At 40.1% G+C, this 24,571-nt stretch overlaps 1 protein-coding gene across 1 annotated transcript; it reads right to left on the bottom strand.

Annotated features, from left to right (window-relative positions):
* Nucleotides 1–1,265: 1,265 nt before the first annotated feature.
* LIPF (lipase F, gastric type) lies at nucleotides 1,266–23,003 on the bottom strand. The gene is made up of 10 exons (XM_026503994.3): nucleotides 22,887–23,003; nucleotides 17,617–17,732; nucleotides 17,325–17,442; nucleotides 16,312–16,510; nucleotides 14,730–14,839; nucleotides 10,281–10,417; nucleotides 8,529–8,675; nucleotides 6,428–6,499; nucleotides 4,545–4,616; nucleotides 1,266–1,620 (listed from the first exon to the last, which is right to left on the bottom strand). Exons 2-10 carry the CDS (start codon nucleotides 17,719–17,721, stop codon nucleotides 1,384–1,386), a joined length of 1,197 nt encoding a protein of 398 aa, XP_026359779.1. The 5' UTR covers nucleotides 17,722–17,732; nucleotides 22,887–23,003; the 3' UTR covers nucleotides 1,266–1,383.
* Nucleotides 23,004–24,571: the final 1,568 nt, after the last annotated feature.

Genomic DNA, 24,571 nt, shown 5'->3' with positions numbered 1-24,571 from the left:
AAAAAAAAAGAACGAGGGATATTAACAGAGCTTCTGTGGGAGCAAATATATTTACTTGTGTTCAAAAACCAAAGCCAAAGTTGCCCATGTTTGCTAAATGCAGACTAAAAGAAAGGTAGTTAGCTGCAAAAGCACAGGAGACCATACGAATATAATGATTGTTCTTTTCTTGAGAAGGTCAAGTTGATGAAGCATCTGACTCTGCCACCATGAATAGTGGTCACTAGTCCCTGAGAGTCTGTTGTCAGTTTATTAAAGCCCACCAACAAAATTCATTGAAATAAAGACTTTTAAATGATCTTCTTTTAGCAATTTCTTGTTGCCACTTTCAAAATAAAGGGGGTAAAACAAACAAGAAGGCTTCGGGCTTTCTAACAAAGATTGAGGGACATGGCGGTGTAATAAAAATCACTAAGAGATTTTTGTGAATTCTCACTACGTTCTATATGCGATGTGGGTACAAGATAGTCATGATCTCATTTGTATTTTATACACTAAACCCTACCCATAGCATGATATGTGTGACCCGAAAGGCTTAATTTATAAAATATGAGGTCATGATATTACAGGGTTGATAGAATTTATCAGGTGAGGCTGTGCTTATTGGAGATTCTGGAAGTTTGGAGGAGCCATTTTGGGAGGGGGTGAACTAACTGGTGGCAGTTGTATCTTCTGACTTAAATGATCGGTGGGAATATTTCTGGATCATGTGTTTGCCAGAATGGTGGCAGTGGTGTAAAAAATCTTTTGGTTAGTTGTCACATGTTCTGTGGCCAAGGTCCAAGGATGGGGGGAGAACAGCAGGAGGGATGGAGAGCACATTTTGTACCCCAACTTCCAGAACTGCTTTCCCCTATTTCCCGTTGCTCTTTTCCATCTAGGAAGTGAAAGTGAGCTGACCTTCATTCAGCTGATAGCTTAATTTGCCTTTTCATGGGGTTAAATATGAAAAACAGCAAGAAATATCACCAGTGTATGGAGGGAGAGAAAGAGCTTCAGCAAGAATAGACCATAGAAAGCAAGGTACTCAATCTCAAGCATGCACCAGAGGGGTCAGCATTCAATTCCACGACTGTCTTTTGGCAACACTCATGAGTGTCTCACAATCTATGTTGAGTTTAGAAGGTCAATGGGATGGGAGGACTGGAAAAGACATTTCACCTCCCCAGGCATGTGTTCTTTCAAGTGTTTCCAGACCCATCTTAAATGAAAAATAAAAAATGTAAAACTTATTTGACATTCAAAGTGACCACTGGAAAGATCATTGATGCAAATTTATTTGTGAAGTCAAAATTACAGAAAGAATCCCAAACACAATAGGAAACCATGTGTGAGAGAAGAACTTATTTTGGAACAATAAATGGATAATTCTTTAAAGGGGAACTACTTATTATTTTCTCCCATCATGGAAACGATTTCGTTGTAAATTACTTGAGGGGCATCCATGGCCCAGATAAAATCCAAGTGATTGTAAGGAGGAATCTTCTTGTGGTAAATGAGGTTGGGGAGTTTGGAAAGCAGCAGGTCAACGTCATGAGGGTCGGCCAACAAGTCATTGCCTCCGTTCCACACTGCAATTGGCACATGCATGTCTGTCAAGTTGTAGTAGGGAGGTGTGGGCTAAAACACAAGAGAGAAAGAACCCCAGTGTTTATAGGTAACTGTACTTTAAAGCCCAATACTTATTCCTTGGCTAGAGGATATCGCATTGGCTGATGATTTTTTCTATTGAGGTGTAATTGACATAGAACATTGTATTAATTTCAGTTGTGCAACATAATGATTTAATAGATGCATATATTGTGAAATAATCACCCCAGTAAGTCTAGTTAATGTCTATCACCACACATGGTTACAATTTTTTTCTTGTGATGAGAACTTTTAAGATCTACTTTCTTGTTTCTCAGAGTCCGTAGTCTCTCATGCTTCATTCCCCCTTCTGATTACAAACTGAGGGCTTTGGAGGGGAGAGGGGTGGGGGAATGGGATAGACTGGTGATGGGTAGTAAGGAGGGCACGTATTGCATGGTGCACTGGCTGTTATATGCAACTAATGAATCATCGAAATTTACATAAAAAACCAGGGATGTACTGTATGGTGACTAACATAATATAATAAAAAATATTATTATAAAAAAAAGAAAATATAATCTAACAATTAAACATTTCTAATTTTCAAAAAAAAAAAGATCTACTTTCTTGGCAACTTCCAAATATACGATAGAGTATTGTTAATTATAGTCACCATGCTATACATGACATCCTCAGGACTTATTAATTTTATTAACTGGAAGTTTGTACCTTTTGACCATCTTCACCCATTTCACCCACCCTGTACACCCCATACCACTGGCAGCCATCCATCTGTTCTCTGTATCTATGAACTCAGCTGTTGTTTTTGTTTTTAGATTCCACATAAAAGTGAGATCATACAGTATGTGTCTTTCTCCTAGTATAATGCCCTCAAGTTTGATCCATGTTGTTGCACATGGCATAATGGAGTTTTAGAAGGAGATTCTTACCAGTGATTGCTCAGAGAAAGTCACCTTTATCCACAGAGCAAAGTGGATGTGATATGTTTTAGGTCATTGCTTCTCAAACTTGAAAAGGCCTGTGAATCCGCTGGGGATCTTGTTAAAATAAAGATTCTGATTCAGTGCATCGGGGGGAAGAGCCGGGATTCTGCATTCCCAGGTGATGCTGATGCTGTTGGTCCTGGACCACGCCTTGAATAGCAAGGCTTTAGGTAACAGTTCTTAGAAATTAAAAACTTAGATTTCTACCCAAGCTCAAGGAAGTGGATTTGATTGGATTCTCCCCAGACACTCTAAAATATGATCTCGAAATGTCTTGAGTCATTTATTTTGGCTTTGTATTGATTTACCAGTGTGGTCAATTGGTAGGTCAGTCAGTTCATTGAAGGGGTTGTTTTGCTGCATACTTACCTGATTTGACTAAATATTGGATAAAATTCTGATAAAAGCTATCATCAGTCCCATTTGCTATTTCTAGAAAATCACCATTTACACATAGATTTTAAAGTGGTTTATAAAGCAGGTCAAGGGAATAAATAAATCACCACCAATGTTACCACTATCCACAGAGAATTTTGTTATTTTTTTTAGCTCATATTCTCAAGAATACTAATCCAATATACTCAATTTTTCTATATTCTCACCTTATAGAATAGCCAACTTGTCATAGCAAAATATTTCATCATCTATGTTTTTTCATAGTATTTGAACACTATATTATAGTGGAGAAAAGGATAAAGTGTGGATAATATCCATAACAATAAACCTACTTTCCTTTATTCATGCTCCATTGTTCAAAGAATTTTCTAGATGCTAGATTCTGGTTCTTAATTAGTGTCAGTGATCAGTTAGTTGAAGATCATCTGTGCTGTTTTATGGCTTGGCTGGAGGGAGGGTGGGCTTGGGATTTGTTATTTCAGGTCCTCTAAGATGAATGCCTCTCATTACTGGTAGTAGAGCCCAGAAGAAAGGTAGATGCAAAGAATGACTGTGTTTTGAGGGTTTGAGGAGGCAATGGTTGGGGGAAAAGTGTTTTCAACAATGTTCGATCTGATGGTGCCTCTTTGAATACATCAAAAAATGTCACAAAAAGGGAGGCATCTTTGGTCCACCTAAGATATTGTGGTGAAGAGATAGAAATCCCTCCTAAACATTGAGTCGTGGAAGCAGATGAAAAAAAGTAGAGCTCCTCGGCCAACACTTGGGTGGGAAATTTGGGGTGGGATAAGAAGGATGGGGAGAAGATTATGAAAACTGCAGAGCAGCCCTCCCATTCAAATGTAGCCAGTATGGTCTGAGGGTGTACCCTGAGCTGAAGGCTGCAGACGTTACCTCATTCTGTATCTGGGTGAAGAGATGAAGAAATTTCTGTCTGAACGCCTATGGGGCCCCAGATAGGATGAACCCAAAGCCTGACTTCTCTGTACAGTGGCAAGTGCAAGGGGTGGCCAGTATGTCTGCCCCTCCAACAAGGCCCCTGTAGGCTGAGGAATAGCTCCATCCGTGACCTGTGAGCTCACCATCCTAACATCTTACCTCTGGGAATATGGTGGAATCACTTCTCTGGCTGTTGACAAAGGAGGAGCTATTGTTTAAGAAGACCAGCTATTCCAGCTTTATCTCATGAACAATTCGAATTATTGGCTTGTTGTATCAGTGAATTGCACTTCTGAAAGGAGAGGACCACATCCTGGGCGGCTGGGATACAGGGCAGGGATATGTAAGGGGGTGAGGAGTGATGTGTTCTAGGAGGTTCTCACACACGGTGGTGTGGTACCCTGAGTGCAGCCGCTGGAGCAGAGTGCACAGAGGGAGAATGGAGATGGGGTGATGTCTGGCATGATGAAGGGATTCCAAAGAAATTACTATCTAATTTCTAATTTCCTTAAGGATGAGTCTGGGCACCAACATTCCTTTGAAAAATCTATGCACGATTATTGTAATTTTACCTTTAACCTTTTATATCTTTGTCTTTCAAAATGTGAACAATTTCAACTTTAAGAAACTTACCTGATGATAATGCAACATGTTCTGAGTTGGGCTGCCCCAGTCAAAAGCTTGGAACTTCCCGGACTTAACGGCCTAATGTAGAGAAATGAAGAACACAGGAAATAAAAACTCTCCTTGCTATGTGAAAAACAAAATCCAAATCCTTCCAGGTAGTTTACTTTCAATTTAAACAATTTTTGAAAAACATTTTTCTCCTTCCCAAACCCAAGACTGTTGGTCATCCAGGACCAGATATTTATGCAAGTTTAAATGTACGACATTGGCCAAAGCAAACTTTTTCATGACACATCTCCAAAGGCAAGAGAAACAAAAGATAAAATGAACTTGTGGGACTTCATCAAGACAAAAAGCTTCTGCACAGCCAAGGAAACAGTAAAAAAACCTAAGAGGCAGCCCACGGAATGGGAGAAGATATTTGCAAATGATGCTACAGATAAGAGACTGGTATCTAAGATCTACAAAGAACTTCTCAAACTCAATACGTGAGAAACAAATAAACAAATCATAAAATGGGCAGAAGATACGAACAGACACTTTTCCAATGATGACATACAAATGGCTAACAGACACATGAAAAAATGTTCAAAATCATTAGCTATCAGGGAAATTCAAATCAAAACCACACTAAGATACCACCTTACGCCAGTTAGAATGGCAAAAATTGACAAGGCAGGAAACAGCAATTGCTGGAGAGGATGTGGAGAAAGGGGATCCCTCGTACATTGTTGGTGGGAATGCAAGTTGGTACAGCCACTCTGGAAAACAGTGTGGAGGTCCCTTAAAAAGTTAAAAATTGAGCTACCCTATGACCCAGCCATTGCACTACTGGGTATTTACCCCAAAGATACAGACGTAGTGAAGAGAAGGGCCATATGCACCCCAATGTTCATAGCAGCATTGTCCACAGTAGCTAAATCGTGGAAGGAACCGAGATGCCCTTCAACAGATGACTGGATTAAGAAGTTGTGGTCCATATATACAATGGAATATTACTCAGCTATCAGAAAGAACGAGTTCTCAACATTTGCTGCAACATGGGCGGCACTGGAGGAGATAGTGCTAAGTGAAATAAGTCAAGCAGAGAAAGACAATTATCATATGATTTCTCTCATCTATGGAACATAAGAACTAGGAAGATCGGTAGGGGAAGAAAGGGATAAAGAAAGGGGGGGTAATCAGAAGGGGGAATGAAGCCTGAGAGACTATGGACTCTGAGAAACAAACTGAGGGCTTCAGAGGGGAGGGGGGTGGGGGAATGGGATAGGCTGGTGATGGGTAGTAAGAAGGGCATGTATTGCATGGTGCCCTGGGTGTTATACGCAACTAGTGAATCATCGAACTTTACATCAGAAACCAGGGATGTACTGTATGGTGACTAACATAATATAATAATAAAAAAAAAACATTAAAAAAATAAATGTGGCTTTGCTTGAAATACTTTTTTTCCTCACATGCCAAGTCATAAAAAATCATTCATTTTTTTGCTACCCAAAGTGACTGTTTACATAGGATTTTATTTTTTTAGAGAGAGAGAATGCACTCGCACGAGAGGGGAGAGAGGGGCAGAGGGAGAGGAAGAGAGGTAGAATCTTAAGCAGGTTCCGCATTCAGGGCACAGCCTGACACAGGACTTGATCTCACGACCCCAAGATCATGACCTGAGCCGAAATCAAGAGTCAGAAGCTTGATCAACTTGACCACCCGGGAGCCCCTCAGAGGTTTTTCATTCACATGGACTCATAGTTATTTTCAGCTGGTAGCCACATGCCAGAAAAATTCCCTCCCAGGAGCACTTGACAGAGTTTTTTGAGAATGCTCTTTAGGGACGGTGCCAAGGGTTCAGGTACACAAAAGATGTTTTAACGGCATTTGAGAAATGATACCTGGGACCAGTGGAGGACATCCTGAACCGATGTTCCCGCTGGATTATGTGATAGGTACACATCCAAGCGACTCTAGAAAGCAAAGGCACACAAAGATGTATATTTGGTTCCTTAAAAACAGCTAAGATATCAATTTTTCTGATCCAGGTCAATTGCCTCAGGGCAGCGTTTGCCAAAGGAGACAAGCAACACGGTTGTATGCTGCTTTAGACCTTGCAAAGCATAATTGCATGAGCCAGTTTGTTTGATTTGTAGCCACTCAAGGAGGAGAGCTCATCATCCCTTTTATCAAAATGGGAGTCGGGGCTCAGAGAAGTTTCGAGAAATGTCCAATGTCATGCAGCTCGTATCGGGTGGAGCCAGAGACTTTAATCTAGATCTCTAACTTCTCAGCTTTCATTCTTCTCTACCTAGTGTTAGGTGCAGTAAATGTAATGTCCACCCATAAGCTTCATGTTTTGCAGACCTATATATGTATATATAACAAGATATATGTATGTATATATCATATGTGTGATAGCATATATGTATAGGGTATTTACAATCATGCTATCCTGTTACCTTATCAGTGTCCAACCCACCATGATCAGACCCCAGACAACAAACTGAAATCCATGTCTCAGCTTGTAGAGACTAGTTCATAGTGGGTCTTAGTGCCACTGTATAGAGGACCACAGCTAGGGTCAAACAAATTGACCATTATCATAGAAGAATGAATAATGAATGAATAAATAATGTTCATGCAGAAGGATGAAATCTCTAATTTCCTTGGCTCCTCATGTCTCTATTTACCATGATTTTTATCAGAAGGCTCTTATGGATGGAATGCAGTGATCTATTCTGCCTTTTCGTAGCGTGACAAGGGTAGACGGCTCTGTCATACTCCACATACAAAATGGCAGACATTCTCAGAGCCATGGAGAAGGACTCGTTTGCAAGACAGAAGGATGAGACTTTTATTTACCATCCAAAATAGAAACTAAGGGAAGTTCCCTTTCTTCATATATGTTTTTAAAATATCCACAGATTCTGACCAGCGTTGAGAAAGAGAACTGGATGTCCTTGATTTCCATGAAGGCAAGAACATATCTGTGTTTTCACCATTGTGTTCTCAGTAGCTACAACACTTAGTAGTGCCCCAATAAATACCATTTAGTGAGTAGGTACCTGGAGGTAGAATTATACCTTCTTATCAATGAACTTCATTTTCTTAGGTGTTCAAGGGTATATAACTAAACCGATAATTCTGAGTGAGGATAATTGTCAGTATATAATAGTATTAGTAGCAAAACTTATGCTATTACTATGAGCCATATGCTTTGAACTATGTTCTCTATGCTTTACACATGCTAGTTAATTTAATCTCCACAATAATACATTTTGGGGACAAGGAAACCAAGACAGATGAGTGTAACTCAGCTCCAAAGATAGGATTTGAATTGAGGCTCTTAACCTGAATCCATACTCTTAACTACTCTTGATACTGCACTTTGTCATATATGTTTTAAAACCCAAACCCAATTAAAAGCAAGGGAAATAGTCAGATAAAGAATATGGACAAAACTAATATAAATAGTTGCTTTGAGCATTAAGAACATTTATTTAATGCTTAGACATTAGCAGAGGACCCTGCCGAAATATATGGTTCAATGCCTCCCATCACAGAATGTAAGTGTTACACCAATTACTTCGGTGCTCAGAAGTGAGCAGTGAGCACTATCTACTATTTTTCCTACATGCTGTTTACTTTAGGCCGCACTTGGGTGACAGTAGGGAGCTGGAGGGAACAAAATTGGGAGCAATGACGTGACTTCCCTTGGGCTTACATACATGGCTGCACACAATTCCGAAGTTCTCCTAGTTTTTTGTTTTTGGTTTTAAGTAGGCTCCACACCCAGCATGGAGCCCAACATGGGGCTTGAACTCACAAGCCTCAGATCAAGACCTGAACTGAGATGAAGAATTGGATGCTTAACCAACGGAGCCACCCAGGCGACCCACTACTCCTAGTTTTTTAAAGTACCATGTCTAAGTGATGGTATGACAAGTCACCAAAATGTTGCTCAAAATATTCAGAATAGAAATGTCAAGGCATACAAACCATGTTCAAGTTCTTAGTGTCGTATCCACAAATGACGAATAAGGCATTGCTGCAGAGGAGATCCACCGTCTCACGGGAGCACACCTCAGTAGCAAGAAATTGATCAAAAAAGTGGTGTGGGTAGAATATTTTGTTACCAAAGATAAGCTGAAAAAGAAAAGCATCGGTAGATGTTTGCAAAAATTAAGCAGTGGAGAAGACTCATTGATTTGTCTAGTTTACTGGTATAGGTGTGACCAGGCTGATGAGATTTTCCTATTTTTTTATGTTGTTTCAGGAATTTCAAATACTTTTTCTCATTTAATTCCCACAATAAAGTTGGGGAATGGACAGGGCAGATAATCAATATTGAATATTTATTGTTCCATTGAGAAATGTCGTGGCTGCCAAGAAGAAGTAAAAGACACAAAGAGTTACAGTCTAGTTGGGCTAATAAGCATTATGAAATAAAATGAAATAAAATCATAAAGCATGGCAGGATGTCATAACTAAGTGCCAAGATATGTTGATTTCAGCAAAAACATGGAAAGATCAGGAGCAGAAATGGTGACTCAGCCATATTTTCAGCAAAGCCTTTGGGAAGACAATGAGGTTGGGTAGTTTGATTATTGAAAGGATTTGCCTCAACTCTTCTTGAGGAAAATAGACATTTGGTTATCCCTATATTATACATGAGCAAACAGGATGCTAAGAACATAGTTGGGACCTGTGCTAACTAGAAGTGACTATAAAGTTCATAAATTCTATAAAGCTAGCATCCTGGCCCAAGCCTCAAGCTTCTGACTTAGGGTCTAACACTTTTTATTATTATTTTTAAACCAACTCTCTACATTGCCTATCAGAAAATCTGAACACAGTAGGAAAGGAAGGCCTGCATCAATGCAGCCAGTAATCATACTCAAGGTCAACACAAATTTACACATTTTGAACAAAAGCTTTACTAACATAGTTTGACCGTAGATAAAGTCTCTTAGGCTTTCGACACACAAGTTAGAGTGACAAGAAATGAATAGTACACAACCACGGAAGGAAATAGCATCATTACTTTTTACAGCCTGCAGTAAAACTGCTCGAAAGGAAGCTGTGTCTGTGTCTGTGTGCGTTGGTTTCGGTAGGTGGGAGAAGTAGGTGATTAAGTGTTGGAAAAACAAAGATATTAATTCCCTCCAGTGTGTGCCTAATATACAGACACTTAATATTTCAGGCTTCTTGCAATGCACACTCCTGCCCTCTGGAACCCCATTTAAAGGGGAAGCTCTTAGGAAAAGGTTTGGAAAGCCAAGGGCATTTGATGAAGTGTCTCAAGGTCCTTGCCTCACCGAGCGTTGCTTTCCTTCCCCTCTTTCTCCTTTTCCCTCTCCGCTTGCTTTTCCACCCTTCCCCTTCCTGGTTTTCTTGGCGCAGGTTGTTTAGGCTTCTTCTTTGGCTGTTTGGGTTTGTTATTTCCCCATCCCTGAATCATGGTTTTCATGCAGCTATGAAGGAAACGAAACGTCTGTGAAGGGAACCAACACTCCCTGTGTTGCTAGCCCGTATAAAGCAATGGAGAATGCAGAGGTAAAGGGGAATCTTAGCGGCTGCAATGGGGATTCAGCCACGGTCACCGCCAGTCAAGAGATACAACACGCATGCGCACAGCTCCATTCTTGGCCAGAAACATGGCCGTCCGCACGGTGTTCCTTTTATCTTTCCATCACTCTGAGACCCACGGACAATCCGGTATCTTAGATTCAGTTAAACAGAATCACATACCTTGAAGAGGAATGTAGGAAGAATCATGAGTTCTTTTAGCAGGGATTTGGTGTACTTCACAGTGGCAACTGGAGCTAATGCATAAAAGGTTTTGATTCTTTTAGCCAGCTTGGGATTGGTAGAAAAGGCGATAAAACCTAAAACAGAAAAAGGAACCAGTGAAGAAAGTGTGTGTTTGTGTGTGTGTTTGTGTGTGTGTGTGTGTGTGTGTGTGTGTGTTTTACAAGTGTGATATTATTTTGGATTTACTCAGAGTGCCGTTTACTAAGAGAGAGAAACTGACCACCTCTGCTTGGTCAGAGAGATCAGATTTTAGCATATTTGTTTTATTTCCATAGATTCTCTTTGGGAACATGAGGCTAGAACTTGTAAAAAGTTAAAATAAATTCTTTGATCTGACATTAGAAAACAGGCCAACTTGAGGATTTGCCTGGGTGACGAAGGGTTATTTATGCTACGTATAGGTTTTGATGAGTTCAAATTCGTGTCATCACAGTGAGATAATTAATTAACATTTAATATGAGTAGGGTATGTAAGTGGGAAGATTGGAAAAGTTTTAAACCTGACCAAACATGATTTGAATCTTGGCTATGTGGTTTACTAGATTTGTTACCTTGGACACGTCACCTAAGCACCAAAAGCCTCATTTTCCTCATCTGAAATATGGGGCTAATAATAATGAGTGCTTCCGTAGGTTTTTTAGGAACCAAGTGAAGTGAATTATAGGAAGTATTTACTAGGACACTAGGCACATTTACTAGGACACTGGACAAGTGACTAGACACAATAATTCAAACATCTATGCACAGTAAACATACTCAGTTCTTGTCTGTAATTAATTGGCCTTATGAACGGTAGCATATTAGTAGACTGGGATGTGATCAAAGAGTTATTAAGCTACACTCAATACAATCAAACTATATAGGATAATCTTTCCCCATGGTTAATAATGGCATATTGATTAGATGTAAGAATGGCCTGAAAAAAAAGACTTTCAAATGAATGTAAACACCTATCTCACGTACCTCAGCCTAATTCTACTTGAGGAAGAATGTCTTTATTAAGGGATTCTTTACCTGATTGCTTAATTCTGCAGATTACAGCCAGACTATCACCCAGAAAAAGCAAGAATCACACATGAAGGGTTTGTGTAGGTCCCCACACTGTCAGGACAGGTGACTTCTCAGAATACACTTGCTTGCTCAGAATAAAAAATCCTATTTGAGACACAATCCTAACAGGGATCTTATCTGACCTCCCAGTACACAGAAGATTGGAAGATGCAAATTCAAAGCAGAAACACCTTCCAGAAATCTATGAGTGTGGTAACAGCAATGACAAGTTATCCATTAGTGACAAAGAAGAATGGAATGTTCAAAATTCAAGTGACTCCAAAGAGTGGTGGTTTGGAGTCGTTTAGTGTCAGTTCTACTCATCTCAATAAATCTTAGGAAATTGTTACACTGCATCTCTAGGCAAAAATATTATAACCCTGGATCACTGGGTAAAGGTTAAGCTCTGTTCAATGTGTGCTATTTTAAAAAGCGACATTAAGTTAAGACAGATTTCCCTTCAAAAAGATGACATTTTTGTATGATTTTGGAAATCAAAGGAGTCAGTTTTAGTAATCTAGAACATCTCCCCTTTTTTAACAAAGGATTTTGAGGGGTGCCTCGGTGACCCAGTTGGTTGAGTGTCCGACTCTTGGGTTTGGCTCAGGTCATGATCTCAGGGTTGTGATATTGAGCCCCTGTGGGTCTCCATGCTCAGTGGGGAGTCTGCTTGAGATTCTCTCTCTCCTCCCTCTGCCCCTCTCCCCGCATGAGCGTGCATGCTCTTTCTAAAATAAATTAATTAATTAAAAAAAAAAGGATTTTGAGCCGATCGTTGACCACGTGTGACTGATGCTGTGCTGCCCCACCCGGATTCCTCTTCATGTCTGAAGCATTTATTCAACCCCAGAGGCGGGGAAGTTTGTGACTTCTCTCTGATTTTGCTTTTTTTGCTCAAGAGAATCCAAGGTTCTCAAAGAATTCAAGAGAATCCCTTCCCAGGGCAGTCTGCATTGAATGGCCAGTCAGCAAGTGGGTAAAAAGGCCCAGCCACCTAGTCCCACTCAACGACTCTGAAGAGCCATCCCATCCAGAGTTGGCAGAGACCTTTTTTGGGACTGTGTCACGTCCTGGCTTCTTCCTCTGCCTAGTCTCACTTTTCTGCCCTTTACCCTAGCAGTGTATATTTATAAAACACCCTGAATACTAATCCTCATCTCCTTGGGAACATGACCTATGATGTAACGACAAAGGACACTGGGAAGCTCTTCGTCACTGATGTTTTTCTCTAAAATTCTATACATGAGGGGCTCCTGTGTGGCTCAGTCGGTTAAGTGTCTGCCTTTGGCTCAAATCATGATCTCGGGGTCCTGGGATTGAGCCCCCCCTGCTCAGCAGGGAGTCTGCTTCTCCTTCTGCTCACTCATGCTTTCTCTCTCTATTAATAAATAAATAAAATCTTTAAAATTCTATTAGGTGAGATCCATGCACCCACCACCAACTTCATCCACTTCCCTGCATAGATGTCTATATAGGACATTCTGATCGCTTAGCTTCATGGCAGGGACTCGGGTCATCAGCTGAGAGTAGGGACTACTGTAAAAACACATCAGTATTCCTCCTCTGTGACCCCTTCTTTCCCTTCTGCTTCCACCCTTTTCCTTCCCTTTATAGCTTTCTCTCGTGTGCTCTTGAACTCACGTAATTACGCTTTCACCCCAACCACTCCACTGACATTGCTGTTAGGAAGGTCCCCAATACCTGTCCGGCTGCCAAATCCAATGGTCCCTTCTTAGACTTCAGTGCACGTGACTCATTAATAGCCTCTTCCACAGCTGACCGCCTTCTCCTTCTTAAAACATGTTCTCCCCTTGACTTCCAGAACACCAGGTGCTCCTGGCTTCCCTCATAGCACTGTCGCCATGACTTCCCAGCTTCTTTGTCTGATTCCTCCTCGTCTTCTAAACTAAGAGCGGCCCCCGGCTTGGTCCTTGGGTTCCTCCTCTTTGCTGTCTGAACTCACTCCACTGGTTATTGCATCCTGTCTCATGTACATTTTATGTTTTCAGTCCAGTCCTCTCCCCTGAATTCCAGATTTGTATCATTACTCGACTGCTTGGCCCTCCACTTAGATCTCCAACATGTATCTGACACCCAACATCGAGAAAATAGATCCCCTGTTCCCCTGGACCATATCAGCCCTTCTCACAGCTGTCCCCCTTGTGGGCTGGGCATCTACATCCCCCAGGTACTTAGGCCACATATCCTGTGTCATCCTTGGCTCCTCTCTTTCCCTTATACCCCATATCCAATGTGGAGGCAAGTCCTGTAGGTTCCACCTCCAGAACACATCTAGAACCTAACCGTTTGCCACAGCTACCCACCTGCATCCAGGTCACTATCATGCCTCGCGTGGGTTTCTTGAAGAGTCTTCTACCCCATTCCTTTACCCGGCCCTTGCTCCCATCATCAACTGGGGGGATCCTGTTAATGGGGCCGTGTAACTTCTAATCCTGTTGAGGATCCTGAGGTTAGATCCTGGAAATCCTGTCTTCAAAACTCTGCTGTGGTTTCCCTTTCTACTGAGAGTAAAAGCTGAAATCCCTATAACAGCCAAAAGTCCGCCCTCCGTAGACCATGTCCCCATCTTATCTCTTGCATTGTGTCTGACTCAGCTACACAATGAATCATTTCATCGCCATTCCTTGAACAGGCTGCAACCTCAGACCCTTTGCACTTGCCGTTCCCTCTTCTCAGAGCATCAGTCTTTCAGGCATACACATGACTCACCCCCCACCCCCTCCACCTCCTTCACGCCTTTACTCAGAGAGTGCTGGTGATATTCTCTCTCTGAACTTGCTATGTCCCCTCTGATGCTCCCTAATAGCCTTTCCTGATTTATTTGTTTCCCATAACATTACCATTATCTAACCTACTCTATATTTTACTTTTTAATCCTCATTACTTTCTCTGCCTCCCCACTAGAGTATCTGTAGCACAAGGACAGAAATTTTCATCTACTTTATTTATTGCTATATTCTTAGGACACATTGTAGGTGCTCCATAAATGTGGTTGAACGGATGGATGAAGTTCAGTTCAGAGGCCAGCAGGCGCAACATCTCCGAGCATGGGCTTGGGAGTCAGATTGCCTGAGCTGGTACCTGAGCTACCCTATTTGTCCTTCCTGTGTTACCTTGCACAAATTATTTACCCTCCTGTTTTGTTTCCCCATCTGTACAATAGAAATGATAATTGTCCCTATATCACTGCATTGTTGTAGCCGTTCCTTTATATGATGAATGGAAAGCAATTGGCATGGTGACCAACATGCCTGCATAACCCCTGGAAGGGGATCTATACAAACAAAACCACCTGCTTCAGCTGCTTTTACCTACCAATGGTGGTGCCCTGGGAATGGCCAACATAATGTAGCTTATCCTGCCCAGTTTTCTTTAAAATGAAGTCAATCGTGGCTGGAAGGTCGTATTTAGCCATCTCATCAAAGCTGCAAGAAAAAAGAAGACAAAATAAAACTGAATCATTTCCTTGCCATAATTTCTAAAAGTCAAGCCTATTTATAGCTCTCTGAGAAACAGAAAACTGGATTCTCTAAGCATTGCTGCTTATAGACCATTAGTTAGTGTCAGGTGCTTTGAGGGAGTGGGCAGCTCCTTATCAACAGCTGACGTCATTTCTGAAGCAGAGCATTACAGCTGCAACTTAATCCAAACAAGATAGCGTCTGTAGGTGGGGATTCTTTCTTTCCCTAAAAATGAATGTCAGATTTAATCATCATTTGTATGCAGTGTTCCGTTGCCAATTGAGATGAGTCATAGCCCTCTCTTTTACTCCCCAGAGATCAGCCAGAATGATCTTTTAAAAATGAAAATGGGATTCTGCCACTGCCTTGTAGGAAACTATTCAGTGGCTTCTCCCATTGTGTGCAGGGTGAGCTCCGAGGCCCTTAGCATGGCCCATGGAGCCCGCCTGACCGGTCTCTCTTTTTCACCACCTTGGAGACCCAGGACTCCAAGCTCTTCTGTGCCTCAGGAGTGTCAACGAAATCTCCTCTGTTCCCCCTTCCATCAGCAATTTCCAGGAATGGAGCACAAGAGGGCCGGAGATAGGAAACTTCTGAAAATCTTTCCATGGTGTCTGAATTTTACTCCCCTCTCCCCTCCTCACTATTGATGGTGACTTGGGTTCCTGAACCCCCAACTGAGTTTGGACATCCTCCCAAATCTCCACGGATGTTCCTTTTGGAATCTTCTGAAGGCAGTGAATTTCCTTGCTTTGGTAATTTCACTCATTCTATTTGGAAAAGCATATTCGGGGAATTTGCTAATAATGTGTCCTGAGATCATAGAAAATGTGGAGGAAAAGCTCCCCTTGGGCTGAGGTGTATGGATGAATCCAAGAAGGGATTAGAATAAAAATGACTTGCTTTTTTTTCCTACTGAGAGTGTGATTGGTGAAAATGGGACTGAATTGGAATATGCACGCAGGAACACCCATGCTTCTTTTTTTTTTTAATTTTTTTTATTATATTATGTTAGTCACCATATGGTACATACCTGGTTTCTGATGTAAAGTTCGATGATTCATTAGTTGTGTATAACACCCAGTGCACCATGCAATACATGCCCTCCTTACTACCCATCACCAGCCTATCCCATTCCCCCACCCCCCTCCCCTCTGAAGCCCTCAGTTTGTTTCTCAGAGTCCATAGTTTCTCAGGCTTCATTCCCCCTTCTGATTACCCCGCCTTTCTTTATCCCTTTCTTCCCCTACCGATCTTCCTAGTTCTTATGTTCCATAGATGAGAGAAATCATATGATAATTGTCTTTCTCTGCTTGACTTATTTCACTTAGCAACATTTGCTGCAACCTGGACGGCACTGGAGGAGGTAACACCCATGCTTCTTAAACTCACTGTTTATTTCTCATTGTCTATCTTTACTTGTCGTTTTTCTTTACCTGAAAGCCCAAAATTCAACAGAGTCTGGCGAGAAGTATAGGTTTCTCCTGGCCCAGGTGTTCCCTCTGCTGTTCCCCAGCCACACGTCATAGCCGGCGTCTGCCAGAATGAAGGCCAAGCTGTTGTTGGGCAGGTTGGAAATCCAGTTTGTGGCTGATGCGAGCAAACCGTGCTGCAAAAATGCAACAGGTCTCTGGCCTGGGGGAGAAAATCATATCCAAGCCTTATACCCTCGTTCCTCATTCTCAGATAAACACAAAGACAGAAATAGGCTTTCGGACGACTAGAATTAAATATATTTGCTTGATTGAGTTGAATACTTGAATATATTATCTTAATTATGGTTCTCAAGTGACACAACGTATCAGATTGTGCATTTTAAACATGTGCGGTTTATTGTATGCCAGTTATACCTCGGAAAGCTATTGAGAAGCTTATATTCCAAGGAATTCAGTGTGATGTTAATTTAAGTGGATTGTGAGGGGTAAAGTAATAGGTGATCTTGCTGAATTTTATTCTTTTTGTACTTCACAATTTTCCTGCGATGAGGAAAACATAAATTTTTATTTAAGTGACCTTTGTCTGTTTAGGAAATGAGCCTCAAAATGCCTCTTCATCCTTCCTGCTGTAACGTACATCCTGGCTAACACTTCCTGATCCTCCAGAATTCAGCTGGTTATTATTTCTAGAGTAAGTTTTCCTTGACCTCCTCTAGCTGGGTTAGGCACCTGTGCCAGGACTTCCAGGTCAATACTCTCTGGAGAGTTCTAGCATTGCACTTATCACATGTTATTATAACCACCTGTTTGTGCATCCCATTGACTTGATGGTGTTCTCTCTGAAGACTGGAGATAAGGTTTCATCATTGTAGCATTTCCAGAATGAGCAAGACTCATTAAGTCTTGAGAAATGAAAGGAGGAAGGCAGGAAGGAAAGAAACAAGGATGGAATGAAGGGAAGAAAAGAGAGTGGAAAGAGGAAGGGAGAAAAAGGAAGGGAGGGAGGATTATACCTATATTCTCTGAATTTTTCTTCCCATAAGGAATTCTGTTGATCCCAAGGATATAACCGTCTTCAGTCACGACATCATACTCTTCACTTGCGTATCCCCAGTAGGAGATCATCTGACTCTGACGAAGAAAAACAAAGCTTTCAGTTTTAGTTGAGTTTTTAAATGCATCTAGTAAGTAGATGTTGTTAGTCATTCTTGATCGGTCATGTAAAACTTCAACTCGCCATGACTCTAAGCCATGGTAGTAGCTCTTGGTTCCATAGATTCCCCACCCCCAACCCTGGTAACTTACAATATTCATAGTCACTTCAGGGCTTGTAGGATGCAATTTTCCAAAGTAACCATGTGTGGTTCCAAGTGCAGCCATCAAACTTGCCATTGTTAATAGCAACCGCATTTTGGTCTTGTCTGAAACAGAAGAGTAACCAGTGCCATGGTTAGCCCATCACACTTTCATAATACTTGTCTTTTACGCTAATTTTACCTTTATGCAAAGTCGAGAAAGGCTTAGGTCTGATTATATTCTCTTGGGCAATAAACTGGGACATGAAGATGTCAGTGTAGGTATTTTAATGCTTCACATGTTTTCGCTCTACTTGTTTCCTTTTAAGAACGTTTTCCACTTGGTTTTCAAGTCATATTGAGCTAAACTTAATTGATAAAAATGTCTTCTAATTGTCTGGTACAATATTATATTCTTATTATGCCTTATGTTTAAGGCTTTTGCCAACTTATTTTGAAAGCCCAAAGTCATGTGTGTGGGGGGGGGCAAGGTGTAAACATTTGATTCTTCTAGATTCAATCTCAATACAACATGCATTCACACCCATCATGATGTTTTTAATATTGCTTATAATAGCCACTCCATAAAAATTTATTAATTTGAGGTAATTATGTGGACTTAAAAGCTGCTACCACCTGCTCAGAATGTTACCATAACTAGACTAATGTAGGCACTTAATTTCAGCAAAGGTTTGCTCTTTTGATTTTTTGCTGAGATATTACCTAAGTGAAATTGCTTAGGTAGGTCTTGATAAATTAATAACGTGTTAGATGGTACACTATCTTTGTTTGCAAGTATCTAACAACTAAGAGGAAAATCAGTATCATGATTTTAAAAAAATTTAGTGATTTTCCAATTCAACCCTCTCATATTTTACAGGTAAGAAATAACAACCCACTTCTCAGATAAGTTAATGATAATTTCAAGTGGGCCAAATCAGTGCTATTGTTTACATGATCAGTCTTTCACATAACTGCTCTATCAAATGTGGTAGGCTTTTATAAGCTATTTTAAAAAGTCAAAAAAACAGGGGGGCCTGGGTGGCACAGTTGGTTAAGTGTCTGATTCTTGGATTTGGCTCAGGTCGCAATCTCAGGGTGGTGAGATTGAGCCCTTCAGGCTCCACGTGCAGTGGGGAGTCTGCTTGAGATTCTCTCTCCTTCTAACTCTGCCCCTCCTGTGTGTGCTCTCTCTCTCTCTTACTCTCTCTAAAATAAATAAACCTTTAAAAAAAAGTCAAAAAACATGGTAGCCTCCATAAAATATCTGTGGCTTTTATAACAAAGGATTAATTTCTTTACTATGTAATTAACTTTCATTAATCAGTGAGAAAAAGGCCAACAAACCAATAAATATTGGTTGAGCACATGAAAATGCTTTCCTAGAGAGAAAAGTGGACTAAAACCTTACAACTGAAAAACATGATAATTCATAGTGATAGCAAATTTGGGTGGAACAGAGACCTAAATGCTGCTTGTGGGAGTATAAGTTTTGGCGAGGTCTATCAAGAGAAACCTGGCAATATTTATGAAAATTTAAAATACATAACCCTTCTATTCCACATTTAGATTTTAATCTCAACCAAAACCACAAATGTGTCTAAAACCATCTATATGTACACGGCCGTTCACTACAGCATTGTTTATAATAGGAGAGATTGGGAATGACCTAAGTGCCTATCAGTAGAGAACACAATCTTACAAATTTTGTGTAAACCATACAACAGAATGTTATGCATATTGCTTATAAAAAAGTGAGATGCAAAGCAAAACCACAATGAAATACCACCTCACACCTGTTAGCCTGGCTGTTATCAAAAAGACAAGAAATAACAAGTGCATTGCTGGCGAGGATGTGGAGGAAAGGGAGCTCTTGGGCACTGTTTGTGGGAATGTAAGTTGGTGCAAAAACAGTATGGAGGTTCTTCAAAAAAATATAAATAGAACTATCATATAACTCAACAATTCCACTTCTGAGTATTTATCCAAAGAAAACAAAACCCCCTAACTCAGAGAGATATCTGCATCCCCCTGTTCACTGCAGCATTATTTACGATAGCCAAGACATGGAAGCAATGTAAGTGTCCATTGATTGATAAATGGATAAAGAAAATGTCACACACACACACGCGCGCACACACACACACACACACACACACACAGGAATCCTATTCAGCCTTTAAAAAGAAGGAAATCTTGCCATAGAGGACAACATGGATGGACATCAGGGGCATTAGGTTAAGTGAAATAATTCAGACAGAGAAAGACAATACTGAGTGATCTCATTTACGTGTGGCGTCTAAAACAAGCAAACAAGCAAACAAGCAAACAAACAAACAAACAAACATAACCCCAAACAAAACCCAAACAACTGAGCTCACGGATACAGAGAACAGATAGGTGGTTACCAGAGGCAGGGAGGCCGAGGGGGAATGAAATGAGAGGATGCGGATTAAAGAGTACAAATGCCCAGCTACAAAATAAATAAATCAGGGGGATATAATGTATAGCATGGAGACTACAGGTGATAATAATATTGTATTTTTTAAAGTTACTAAGAGAGAGATCTTAAAGGTTTTCATCACAAGAAAAAATAATTCTGTAACTATGTGTGGTGATGGATGTTAACTAGACTTATTGTGGTGATCATTTTGCAATATATACAAATACCAAATCATTAAGTTTTACACTTGAAACTGATGTAATGTTATATATCAACTGTATTTAACTTAAAAAATAAAAAGAAGAACTACTATAACAGTCTCTCCCCAAAGAGAAAAAAGTGAGATAGGTATGTATGTATTTACATGAAAAGTTATCTCAGACGGATTGTAAAAACAAGGCACAGAATAGAGTTCATTTGGTGTATGTAGTACCATTTATAAAACTAAAAAGGTCTCATTTGAAAAGTAAAACTAGAACATGAAAATTGTTAGGCCTCTTGTAGTTATAAAGCAATACAACCCAGTGACAAAATGTGCTTGCTTTAAAGTGAATGAATTTTTTTACTCTGAGTTACCTGAAAAAACTGCATTGCCCAACTTAAAATTTATCAACTTTGCTTTTCAACAGGCAGCCCTTGGGGCCGCTGGTCAGCATTTTCTCTTGGACAATAAGGAATCCCCCATACACTCAAACTTATTAGAACTAAATTGATGTTCTTTTCCATTTTTACCTTTTTATTGAAATTACAATTTATAAACTTTTTCTGAAGGACCACTTTTACAGCCCTTAACTTTTCTGATTTTGTGATGGCAATTGTCACTTATTTCTCAGCATAGACAAGCTGTTGGACATTAGACTCAGAACAGCTAAACTCCCTTCTATGTTGCAATCACCAACTACACATTTGAGAATCTTCAGATATTAAGCTGGTGAAAAAGCCTCAAGGGAGAGGTGATATTTGTCCTCAAATATTTGAAGAGATGCCATGTGAAAGACAGTTTTAAATCAATTCATTTTTAGTGCATCAGAAATAAGTCATTCAATAGATATTTGTTAAGAAACTACTGAGTGCTGGGGTGCCTGGGTGGCTCAGTCAGTTAAACATCTGCCTTCGGCTCAGGTCATCATCTCAGGGTCCTGGGATCGAGCCCAGCATTGGGCTCCCTTGCTCAGTGGGGAGTCTGCATCTCCCTTTCCCTCTGCCCCTCCCACCCACTTGTCCTCTCTCTCTCTCCTCTCTCTCTCTCTCTCAAATAAATGAATAGCCTAAAAAAAAAAAAAAGAAAGAAACTACTGACTACTAGGAGCAATATTTGGAAGTCACACATGGAAAGATTTTAATTCTGTATAGAGAAGAGCTTTGTAAGATTTGGATCATTGGACTCAGGTGGGATTCTTTGGAAAGTGGTGGTTTCTCAGTTGCTGATGTTTCAACAAAGGCAGTATAACCATTTGTCATAATTCATGTAGAACACTTAGCATAGTTTGCAACTTACAGGATAGCCAGACTGAAGGTCTCGAGACCTCAACCCAACCCTCTAGTCTAAGAGTTTGGCCACTTATTTAGTGTAAGATTAGATATAGTAGTACCTCGCACAAATGGATTTTTAACCATGTCTTTACAAAGATATTTTAGAAAGGGACAAACTCGTACATAAAGACCACCCAGCACTGTTTTAGCATTCAAACCAGAAGGGTTTGATCAAATATTTCAAGGACCCATAATTTTATACTATCTATTGCTTCATTAGGTAATTTGGCATTTTAAAGTGAGGACACTTAACCTATGGTTTAAGTTATAGGACGTCTCTATAATCCAGTCATAAACACGGGCTCAAAGATGTTCAGGGGCAGGTTAAGTGAGCTCAAAATGCCCATGGACCAGCTCTAGGATGATACCAGTAACTAACATTTATCGAAGGCTCATTATGTCCTGGGAAGGATTTCCAACATGTTGAGTGTGCAAATCAGTTACCTTCTCTGAGATGGTTTCCTCTTCTGGAAAATGCAGCCAGTAATGGTGCATGTCCCAAAGTTATTATCAAAACCCACGAAGATAATGAAATTTCTTAACAACATGGTAGGCGTGTCATAAACACTGAATAGAGTTATTATTACTGTCATCCCATTTAATTCTCATGATAACCCTATGAAGTAGATAGCATTTCAGTCCCCATTTTATGGATAAGCAAAGCAAGGCTAACAAAAGGGCTTTTCCCAATTGTTGAAAGCAATTGACCCCAAGTGTGAGACTGGGTAGTCTGTCTCCAATGATTATGTTCTCCACTCTAACACTTCTTTAGGATGACCTAAGGCCAATGTCTATAAGGAACTGCATGGGACATCCACAGAAGGGTTTATATAATTTGGTCCAAAGTTGTTTGGAGGGGTGTATAATTTGAAGAAATGCATTAGTAGCCTCTGAAGTTTAGCAACGGTATTCATAACAGTTGATTCAATAGCACCTGGATGAAACTAAATTATGCAATATAGTATATTAATATAGCCAGCTCCTATGATGCTAGAGGACTGATTTTTGCTTCTCAAAAGGAAGAATAAGAGAGATAGATATTCACAGTAGGCACTCGCTATAAAAATGCTGAATTAATAAGCAAATCTGTCATCTAGTAGTTAATAATTTCACATATACATAAAAAAACCTGAGAAAAAATAAATAAGATCTTAGCAGAATGAACCCTAACTTAAATAGACACATTTATATAAAAGAATATGCGACAAATATGCAAGCTTTTAAAAAATGCAAGATTTGCATTATAGGAAAAAATGAGTTCAATAATTCAAATATGAATTTTGCCCAGCAGAACTTATACTCACGGTCTCCTCAGAAACAAGGTTGTATTTCTCTTGATATTTAGTATCTTGGTTAACGTTGCATTTACTTCTTATATACAAAACTTCCAATAATGGCCAGAATTACTCAGCCGCTGGTTACATTTCCATAAATCTTAATATCTGGACATCATCTAATTATCAGAGGACAAACCTAAAAATCAAATACTGCATTGATTTTCATATAGTATTGAGATCACACCTTTAATTTCTAACAACCACAAATATTGGCCAAAGGAGTTATGCCTGAAAGTGATTTAGGAAGCGTTAAGAATAATTCTTGATAGCCTAAACATATAGAAAATGTTGAACCAAAGGTATAAGACAAATTATTACGTAGCTCAGATAAAGGGGCCTAAGATGATAAAAGGCCTCCTCTCGTTCTTTAAAAATACTGCACATAACCTATTCTGACTGGATACTTACATAACCTCCTGCAAATGAATGTAATCAGCAAGGATTAATGTTTCATTATGGTCTTTGATCAGGGTCTCTAACTCAGCAGATAATGATCTCGCTCATCTAGAGAACCCCAGCCTCTGCCCTCTAAAAATATATGGGTGGTGTCATTTTCTTCATATAAAATCAGTAGCTGGAGTTCAAACAATGTAATTGTGTTAATAAATGACTTGTGCAATTAAAAAAATAATATTTAAAAATACAGTTGAGCCTTTACAACGACCATGGGCACCTGGAGCTTATAGTGAGAGAAATAGAGAATCCTGTTTTGACTTCTTAAAATAGTTTGCAACTTATTTTTTGGACTCATCATTTTTTAGTAGCACTTAAATTGCTAGCAGAAATAGTGAAGAAATATTTATTGCTGGAAAGGACACAATGGCAGGCTATAAATACATCAATTTTTCACCAAGTACTGTAATACAACTGACTGGATTTGCTTGGTTTGAACAAACTAGGAAAAAGTTAGGGTATATCAGGTACCACATGTATGTGCTTATATTTGTGTTTCTAATGCCTTAGCTTTACTCCACTCTGGTTGATTGCCATTGACAATAGGAGATCTTTTTAAAATAATTTTTTATTATGCTATGTTAGTCACCATACAGTACATCCTTAGTTTTTGATGTAGTGTTCCATGATTCATTACTTGCGTATAACACCCAGTGCACCATGCAATATGTGCCCTCCTTAATAGGAGATTTTTGAAAAGAGAAGAAAGTAACACACTCTCGTAAGGGTCAACGTAGAACGGGAAGGTTTTGCTAGCTATCCTAATGCAATCTGAATTTACTTCCCCAGCAGATGGCAAAGAACTTGACCATGTTTTTCATGTCATTGTTTGTAGACATTTAAACAAGAGAATGCAGGACGTGTTCCCTTGGCCTTTTGTTGTCGTTGAAAAGGATTTGGGGTCAGAGTCTGGGCATATATGAACAGTAGGAGTCTTTTTTTTTCTTTTAAAGATTTTATTTATGTATTTGACAGAGAGAGACAGCCAGCGAGAGAGGGAACACGAGCAGGGGGAGTGGGAGAGGAAGAAGCAGGCTTCCAGCGGAGCAGGGAGCCCTATGCGGTGCTTGATCCCAGGACCCTGGGATCACGCCCTGAGCCAAAGGCAGACGCTTAACGACTGAGCCACCCAGGCGCCCCCGGTAGGAGTCTTTTAAAGAGATCCATGATTTTGCCATGACAACACAGCCAATCGGCCG

Source organism: Ursus arctos, unplaced genomic scaffold (assembly GCF_023065955.2).
Source record: "Ursus arctos isolate Adak ecotype North America unplaced genomic scaffold, UrsArc2.0 scaffold_7, whole genome shotgun sequence".
NCBI lineage: Eukaryota > Metazoa > Chordata > Mammalia > Carnivora > Ursidae > Ursus > Ursus arctos.
Note: the sequence above shows the minus strand (reverse complement) of the source record. Positions and strands in the feature narration are given on the sequence as shown.